This window comes from Protomyctophum parallelum (genome assembly GCF_964188405.1).
Source record: "Protomyctophum parallelum genome assembly, chromosome: 7".
Lineage (NCBI taxonomy): Eukaryota > Metazoa > Chordata > Actinopteri > Myctophiformes > Myctophidae > Protomyctophum > Protomyctophum parallelum.
The window spans coordinates 21,435,901-21,445,926 of record NC_139705.1 but is presented as its reverse complement, the minus strand read 5'-3'; the positions used below and the strand labels follow the sequence as shown (position 1 = coordinate 21,445,926).

The 10,026-nt window shown below is 44.7% G+C and overlaps 1 protein-coding gene across 1 annotated transcript; it reads right to left on the bottom strand.

Annotated features, from left to right (window-relative positions):
* Positions 1-580: 580 nt before the first annotated feature.
* Positions 581-9,396, bottom strand: c1ql4a (complement component 1, q subcomponent-like 4; the record flags this gene model as incomplete). Its single annotated transcript, XM_083770030.1, has 2 exons — positions 8,848-9,396; positions 581-760 (listed from the first exon to the last, which is right to left on the bottom strand). The coding sequence occupies exons 1-2, from the start codon at positions 9,391-9,393 to the stop codon at positions 581-583; spliced, it is 726 nt and encodes a 241-aa protein (XP_083626156.1). The 5' UTR covers positions 9,394-9,396.
* Positions 9,397-10,026: the final 630 nt, after the last annotated feature.

The window sequence follows — 10,026 nt, the reverse complement described above, 5'->3', positions numbered from 1 at the left end:
TTTTATATAGCTAATAAATAAGATATCACTTACACCCCTAAATGTTTATAGATGCCAGACTGCCATCGGCTCAGTCATAGTGACAAACATCCTCAATGCCAGCTTTGCATCCGATTAATGGAGTGAGTGAGTCATATTTTTCACAATGTCCGTCAAGATGTCACATTTTAGAATATTTTATTTCAGAGCCGTGACGTGCATCATAATGTGCACCTGTACTGCACTGTACACAATCTGAAACGGATATTTGAAAATTATAATTACACTCACCAGGGGGTCAATAAATGCACTTGATTGGATGATTGGCTCAATAACACAATTCCAAGACGCTCACTCCACACCTTTTTTGTCCTATCTGTGTGTAAATCTTCTTGTGTGTGTGTGTGTGTGGGTATGCCTGTTTGCATGTTCATATGCTTGTCTTCCTTTGGGTCTGTAGGTGTACATCATGCATACACTGTGAAATCCTGAGTGTTATTTTACACTCTGTGTCGAATGAACACTCAGGATTCGTCTGTTTTGTTCATCTTGCTGCTTTCCCAAACCAAACCACTCCTTGCTCCTCTCGGCTCGACGCCTCTCAGTCCGGGTAGATGAGGAATCCGGAGAAGGTGCTGTACTTGTTGGTGTTTCCTCCGTGCACCTTCCCTCCGTCCAGCTGCACACACACCTCGTCACCCACGTCCAAGTGCAGGATGACACTGTTGGAAGCGTAGTCGTAATTCTGGTCAGCGTCCTGAGCAATGGCGCTGGCTCTCACCTGTCGTGCACATACACGGGGGACACGCAGGGAGACAATTAGAACGTGGACGGACATGAGCAAACACTTGTGAATGTCACGCTGCCACTCAAAGTCCCCATAACAAACAGCCCTGTCCTCTGTTCTTCTTGAAATACAACCCTTCCTACAACGACATTTACTACAGTCCGATTTATACATGGATTATAGCAGATTGACAAATTCACAATGTCTCGCATGTGCGCTGCATTGTAAACTTGTAGAATTGCTATTTCCCCACACACAACTGAGTAAAACTGAGACCACATCGCTCAATCTTTAATGTAATCTATCATTTCTCTGCCTTGGCCAGCAGCCATCAACGGCCTGTGACATCACCACCTGAACAGGTTTGCATGTGAGATTAACATTGTTGGGGCAGTGACCTTTGCACCCCTGGAAAGACTGAGAACACGACCATAGCATCTCGTATTGATCAGGCGAAGCAGCTCTGCTGTGGCCGAGGACTCGAAGACCAGGATAGAGTGAGATTTGATTGGTTTGCAGAGATAAGCAGGCTCACGGGGGACAACAGGTTGTCTGCAGGGAAGCAAGTGAACGCTAGAAACAGCAACAGCATCTTGTGTGGCTATTGACCTGTTGCTTATGATCCTCGGCCAACTCAATATGCATGATATTGAGTAGCTGTGCTGGAGTCAGACGGTTTTGCATTTGCATGCTGTTTGCGAGGCCGGTGTTATTGACCCAGTGGCAGTGGATCTTTACTTGTTTGTTAACACATTTAATTGGGTTTACTCATGTAGACATTTAAGCACACGTGCACATATGGCGGATTTGTCCACGTACTGTTTTACAGGCTTTAAATCTCGCACGCTATAAGCCGAGGCTACAGAGATGCCTCATTTAATGATTTCAGAGAGGTGTAACCTTCTCCAAATGTACGAGCATTAATTCATTACATGCTATATGTAGAGCTTATAAAATACAGAAAAGTTGTGTAGCACGGGAATTTTTTTTTAAACAAAAATGTAAATGAACTGAAGGACTAGATTTATTTTACCGAACAGCCTGTTTTCATTACCGTGCAAAAATTGCCAATGCCGTTTTTTCCAGTAAATGCAAAATAAGGTGTCATTATACATTAGGCTGCATGGTTAACAGCCTCCAAAATAAGGATGCATCAATAATCCTGATATACAAACGCCTATTATCAGACACATGTCAACCATCAGTGGCCTTGTGTCTGGTTTTTGTGTCCGTCCATGCTGGGAGCACTCCATCTCTGTCAGTGACCAGACAAGCCACGCACATCTCCATGACACCCGGAGAATATCATCTGCAACTCAACTACTGTCATGTCACTCCAATTCACTCTGGGGTGCTCTCTCTCTCCCGGGTGAGCTCAGGCCAATTGAAAAACAGTCAATTATAGAGCAACTCTGAAATACTGTGACTTTCCCTCCACTTTCTCCCTAGTTCCACACAGTATATACACGACGGTGCCTGTATTGTTCAGCATCGGAGTTGTTTTCCCTCGCCGGGTCAGTATCTGTAGGTCTGTTTTAAATGAGATGCAGGTCACGGATGCTGCATTCGACATAAAGCGTGTCGGCGGCCAGCGGTTAAGCGTGTCCCTGTCCACTCTAAACCAGATTGATTAAGGGAGCGGGGTGGTCTCTCTCCCGGGGCTTCGCAGCCCAGCTACCACATGGTAAAAACTGACCACAGCTATAGCTCCACTGCAATGAATCTAATGAAACAACCTTGTTTCATTAGAGCTCAGGTTCTGGGGAGTATAAGCACTACATCTTTCTGTGCTTAATAGCTTCATATACTGTATAAACAAAACAACTGAATCAATTATTTGCTCCCTTAATGTGGTGCACTTGGCGTGTTATCCAATCTGCCTAATAAAACCAGGAGGATTCTCTTAGGTCCTCACAGGACCCTCTCTCAAATGACAACACCAATCCATTGTCATCTGTAAAGGTTATATTGTCGTTCTCCTTGACATCTGTGGCAACAGCCAATATCACATTTGCATCTCTGGCTGTCTGACACTGATGTGGATGTTGTGACTTCCCATTGACACTGGGCATATGTCATCCTGCTCATTATGGTGGCCAAACAGACAAACTTTGCATCTCAGCACAGAATGCATCAGGCCACAATCAGATTCCTTAATAAATAGCCTACAACGAATATGTCAATACAGTCACATTCTTTGTTCAATTTTTGATCGGCGCTTTGGCTGATGTACTTTAGTTATGTTGTAGCTCTCATATGTGTGAAATTGATGATGCAAGTCAGTCATCAGGCGGGCACTAGACAAAGAAGTGCAAGAGAGCCATAACCAAAAATAGCAGACATACAAGCTCCCAATGTATAGTGATGTTTTGTGACACATGGTGAGCTTGTACTGTAACTGTATGGCTGGCTGAGGTGATCCTGGGACTGGGTGGTAAGGTTGTGAGCCGTTAGGCATGGCCCCCCAGGGCTCGCCTGAAGCAGACTTCTGTCTCTCCCTTGGCGCTTTCATTACACATGGCCTGCTGTGTGAAACACACTTGGGAGAAGCGACGGTGGCTGGTTGTACAGGACAGAGTTATAGCCTAGGGATGAGGGCAGCTGCAGTATCATTGTCTATAGGACCATAGGCAGGGAGGTAAAGACAAGGAGAGAGAGAGAGAGGTGAGAAAAAAGAACAAGGGCCAAAGAGGAAGGAGGAGGGCTAGAGTAACGGACTGATCAAGCGAGGCTATTTTGTGAGACCAGGGAGATGTGAGGGTATATGAAGTCTTGTTTTTATCCATGGTGCTCTGCTCCACTGGTAATAAAACTGACAGGATTCATTCGCTGTGATATACTGACCTCTTAGAGCGGAGACAATAGAAAAGTAGCTGTTAAACTTCCCTAAGGGACCCCGGCACATGGCAGGCTTTGGGAGGGGGGTTTGGGGCAGTGGAAATAGAATATTTATTGAATAGGGTTACTCTCTCCTCTGGGGGAACATGGATTACATGAAGACAAGCTACTGTAGCATAGAAATGTCCCCCAGATTATTATTGATATTTCATGTTGTTATAGCCATTGGCCTATAGTGCAAAAAAAGAAAACATCTCACTTATGTGAGTATAGTTGACTGATATAAATACAAGTCTAAATAAAAAGTAAGTCTTTCAAAGGCACTCTTTTTAAGATGTCGTATCCTCTGTCTGTAAGACCAACCGTTCGCAAAGTCATAGAAAGAATGCCTCCCTGCTGCTCCTCGCTTCAAAGGCTAATTAATTTTCAGGTCAGGCATGTCTTTGTGACTCTGAACTGGGGAAGTTAATGCAGGTACTGGTCATTACAACAAGCGATGACATTTTAACACTACTGTGTGGAATAGCTTGACCTTTAACTGATCTATTAAAAGAGCTTATGACAGGTGAAAAACCAAGGGAGAGATTACATCGGAGCTGCTGCGGCAGTATAATGTCTAGTTGTCTACTCTGTATATTGTATTCATAATACCAAATATATACACAGCGAAGCACTATGGGACCATAAATTAAGAGATGAACAGGCCAACACAAGTTAATGAGGGGTAGGGAAAATGCTCTGTTGAAAAAAATACGCATGACATATTACCCCTCTGACATCTTATAAAGCATACCAACATTAGCATAGTCTCATGCTCACTTAATAACCTTTGCAACCAAACTGGAATATTAAGTAGTATACACCTTTTATATCTCCAATGATAAATCACAGTATTTAGAACAATTATAGAGTATACATTATCATCGGCAGAGCCAGCAACGGGAAGTCCCTTTACACATGTAAATGGTTGTTGGAGAATCTATTAAACCCAACATTAAAGTCATCCTGCTATTTGCAGGAGACATCGTTTTAATCTGATTAAGCCGTCACAGATAAACTGACATCACATGCCTAGTTAGCCACATACTGTATAGTAGGCCTATCTGATTCACAACAGTGAATGGAAGGCCATGTAATCAACATGGGCTTACTAACATGATGACTTGTTTGTTGAGTAAGAATGCAGTGTGTCCGTGTTAAAAAAAGTTGTCATCATACGAGTGGAATTGTGCTTCTTTGTACTGTCAACATGAAAGGCCTGAGGTGTAGAGTACCCTTCAAATCACAAATCCCTCCTGATTCCTAACGCGTTGTCATTCCACAGCGATTTGTGAATGCTAGATTGAGGTGTGAGCGGATATAGGCTCAAGCGAGCGGGGATTTCAGTGAGATGTAATAGGTAATGGATCTACAGGAATCACATGGAAGCCTAGCTGCCACAGTCGGTTCATCCTCCCTCAGAGCTTGAAGCTGTCTCATCACGCTACAGTCAGGTCACCATCTGGCGTGTTTCAGCCACACTTCAACCATGCATAACACATAGTCAAGATGGAATCATTAGCAAAAATACATGTGGAACTATATGGGAAATATAAATATTCTCTGGGGGAATCCTATAGGATTGATTGTTGTGGTATTTGTTAGTGTACAGTAACAGAGAATGGCTCAACGGTTGCATAAACCGTTGCATAAACCGTCTAGACCAGTGGTTCCAAAACTTTTCAGGCCACGACACCCCAAAATAATCTGAAGTGGGAACACCCCACCCACCCTGACAAGCACTTCACTGAAAATAGCCGAACTACAAACTCACAATGCCTTGCACTATGAGTCGTCGTGAGCTTGTAGATCGGCTATTTTCAGCTTACGTAATAATTGACAATTTGCCCAATTTGGTATTAAAAAGGTATTTCAAATTGTAATTTTAGAACTGTGCAGATACCCTGTATACGCTTTGTTTACTGTTGAGTGAGAAAACAACATTTCACTTTAAGCTGATCATCTGTGGACCCCCCACACCCAAAAGATTATAATTTGGGGACCCCCCTGGAGGTCCCAGCGCCTAGTTTGGAAACGACTGGTCTAGACCTATTTTCTCATACTCCAGGCATGCAGCCTTGATCACTTGTCAAGCCTGACATGTTGAGTGGGTGTCCATTGGTCATCGGGCCTGATCTCACCACGCGGCCTTCACCAGCGGCCTCCCAAAAGCCTCGTCTACCAGCCTACTGTCTCTATACCGCCATTAAGTCATTTATCTTCCTCTCCTCCACACCCCTGATCTCACTTGTCTTCCTTTGCTCTCCCTTTCACTGTCATGTAGTGGATGTCTCAGCATATCACTGTCATGTCCTGTCTCTCCTGTTAGATGCTGATATACCCAGTGAGTGTTGACATGGCAAATAGCTCCCATCGCATATTGAGATTGCCCTGTGGGTCGAAGTTGGGTTGACGGTGGGCATCGCAAATGTAACATGCCCACCATATATGGAGACTAATCTGGCGGCCAGGCTTGCACTCAGACAGTTATATAAATCTTTCCAGTGTCACTGATAATGTCCCGCTCTGACATTGCTCTGTAATATCACAAACTCATGGAAATGAAATGACCATATTCATAATGAGACTATTCAGATACGCAGAGTGAAAAAATCACACTCTTGTGGTTTTGTGTGAGCGGTGCCTTTTATCATGATGATGATGTAAAAGTGCTGCCCTGCTACTGACTAATAGACACCCATACACCCACATGCAGTAACCACAGTAACCGTGCTGCTACTGACTAATAGACAGACACACACACACACACACACACACACACACACACACACACACACACACACACACACGTGACTAGACTGGCCTGGACTCCATATTTGACTCCATATTTGGGACAAAGACAGGTGCTCGGATATTGTATGAAAAAAGGTCAGGAGATCTATCTCAATGAATTGTCCTTATGCCCTTATCTGTATAGGTGCACCACTCAAAGCGCACGCATGGCAGTAGCACATTTGGGACTTGGTTTTCTATCTTTATTTTTGGGAGCAGTCAATGTTTGATGAAGCTTAAGGCATCAACAGCAATGGACAAAAATGCAGTCTTATTCTACAGTCAGGAATCCAAACTGTCAGACACATTTAGTAAAAAGCAGACACTAACAAACACCCATATCTTTATGGCCTCGGGCAGTGCACTCTCCTGCCGTGGGGCTCCAGGATAACACCAAATACTGTTGATTACTCTGTAGCATTTGATTTACAACATATTTCCACCTAAAATCAAACTAGTGGCTCTCCTTGAGTAGAGTCCTGTTAGGTGAGAGCACTTGATTAACAGAATTGTTTAAGAAGCCCTCCTGATGGGCATAATATGGACCTGGATGAGGTTAAATAATTGAGTTGAGTGAAAAGATAATTAATGGAGAATCAATGAACAAGCTGGGGAGGGGTTGAAGAAGAGGGCATAGCTGGTGTTCAGCGGATCCAATCTAAGATTTATAAATGATTTAGCAGGTTTGAATGACTTGAATGACAATATAGGACATTGGACAGGCCGCCTCAAACACAGTCACCATTGTAATCTTGCGAGTATGAAGTCAAATAATGGCTAACAATACACCACAAACTATGTTTTAGCAAATTGAACACGATAGATGTCTGTCTGGAGGAAACCACCTAACTCCAGAATGTTCATTTTTCAGGAAATTAAGAAAGCTTTAAAACAAAGCAATACTGGCTCATCAAAGTTGGTGTTGTGACTTTATTTATTGTCTACTTCTACTTCCTTGAGAGGGAGAGAGGTGGTGGAGGGTCCAATGGAGTTAAGAGGTTTTGTCCCGACAGCAACGAAATGTAATGCACCTGTTGTTATGTGGCAACTATAGACCTACACCAGCACATGGCTCTTTATGGCCATGGTCACATGGTTTGATTGATTGATTGATTGATCCACACAGTGATCAATACACCATAAACTTAAAGGTGTCCGTCTGTCTGTCTTACGGTCTGTCTGTCTGTCTGTCTGTCTGTCTGTCTTAAGGTCTGTCACTCTGTCTTAAAGGACAACTTTAGCTTTTTTTCAACCAAGGTTCATGTTTTAGGTTGTTATTAGATAAAGTAAAAGATTAGTTAATTTTGTATTAGTTGCTTCCTTTCGTTTTAGGGATTTTAGCTGTTTTTGACAGGGGGCATTCAAGCATGGGGCTAAATATGTATTTTTTTACACGGCGATTTATTTTTTTATTATTTACTATAGTTCTACTAGACCCCAAGAAATTACATCTGCCACAAAAGATCACAGGATCTACTGAATCTGTCAAAAACAGCTAGAATCCCTAAAACGAAAGAAAGCAGCAAATGAAAAAGAAATTACACTCAGCTTTTACTTTCTCTAATAACAACCTAAAACATGAACCTTGGTTGAAAAAAAATAAAGTTGTCCTTTAAGGTCTGCATGAAGTGTGTGTGCAACTCCAGTCCTTCATGGATGTAGAAAGTGACTGGGAAAATGTTTCTCGAGTTTTGAGTCCAATCCCAGAGATTTATCCCCCAACACCTCCTCGAACAGCCCCTCTGTCTTTAATTAGTGTCTGGGGGAATGAGAGAGTGGATGAGTGCACTGTCAATTTTACATTCATTATTTATTTAGGCTGAGGTGTAAACGAACGGGTCCGCAGACTCCGCACACTGACAGACATTTCTCCCGTGCTCTTTTGCAGTTCTGTTTAGGTGATAATCAAGTTCTGTGTATGATACTTACTAATTAGACTGTTCCTTTTGGCAGCGATGCTTCCTGCCACTTCCTGCCACCACGTAGGAATGCAAATATTTGTACACTGCGCAATCCTGGGTGTCGATTTAAACCTGAGGGTGTAAAAATGGACCGTGCAGTGAGGATCCATTCTTACACTCTCATGGGTTAGATTGACACTTTCAAAGTGTAGTGCATGAATTTCCCCTAATGAGGAGGGAGATTGCTACTTCATTCTCCGGCTGGCATGTTGGCTGCACGCGATGTGTGCTGTGAATCCGAAGTGCTCAATGTTACAGAGGTGAATGTCAGTCAATGGCATTGAAGGGGTGGTCAACACTGGGGGAAAAAATTATATGCATCTCTGTGTGTGTGCATACATCCACATCCGCCCCACAGTCTTCCTCAGGCATACAATGCATATACACATGCATGGGCTCTCTCTCTCTCCCACACTATGTACACACACACACACACACACACATACTGACCTGTCCGTTCTTCTTCAGATCAGCCCACATACTGGTGCCGTCACCGCCCCTCATCAGAACGTGGTAGGTGAAGTAATAGATGCCAGGCAGAGGGCAGGTGAACTTGCCGGTGCTTGGCTCATAGTAGTTACCCACATTGGTCACTACATCGTCAAACTTCAGCACTTCGCTGCCCTCGTGCTGCTTACGTAACCCTGCATAGAAGGCGATCTTAGGGGTGTAGAGGGAGGGAGAATAGCCGCCGGGCCCAGGGCCTGAAGGACCCTGCGGCCCCGGCTTGCCCGGCTCTCCGGGGGATCCACGTGCTCCCTGCGGCCCAGGGATGCCCGGGGGCCCCCGGAGCCCGGGCTTCATCTTCCGCCCAGAGTAATCCTGGGGAGGTGGAGACACGGCCGTCAGCTCCTGGCCAGTCTGAGAGGTGGTGTAAGGGTCACACACCATCCTGCAGCTGCCCAGCATCTCGTACCGGGTCCCTGCGCCTCCGGCGCTGCCCCCTTTGGTGGTGTGGACCAGTAAGGGGATGGCCACCAGCAGCACCAGAACCATGGCCACACCTACCGCCGCTCCAATGACGCGTTTCCTGCGGCTGAGCCGCGAGGCAGCCAGCGTCAGGAAATCCTCTTCCCCTTTGGCTGGAATAGTGCCGGCCAGGTTGGAGCCCCTCAGTGAAACACTGTGGAATGAAACGGGTGGAGAGAGGCGCGGAGAGGACTGTGGAGGGCGTGCCGCGGGGCCACTGTCGGAACAGCACTGGAGACGAGGTTCTCTGGGTCCCAGTGTGAGAGTAAAGTTATGAAGGAAAACGCCAGGCGGCAGACAGCCAGAGCCGATGATGGGATGACGCAACTAGTTAGGGTCAAAAGGGGGAAGGTGACCAAATATTTTCAAGAAGCCAATGAAAAGATCAAAGCTCTAAATGCCACAAAGTTTGACGTGATCTTGGCAAAAAATCTGATTTAGATTTGGTTTGACGTGCACAGGAAACATAATTCATCTCATCAAGCTGCTCACTTCACTGTGTCCTCGTTTCAACATCAAAGCGAAACCATTAATGGCAGCAGGAGGGTTTGTTTTGAAACCAGAGCTTATTAAAAGTGTGTTAAAACCATGGCAGGTGCCAAACTCTGCTCATTGAAGCTGAGTGGGGAGGGGGCAATGTTCTGTTTGTTTAATGAAGGA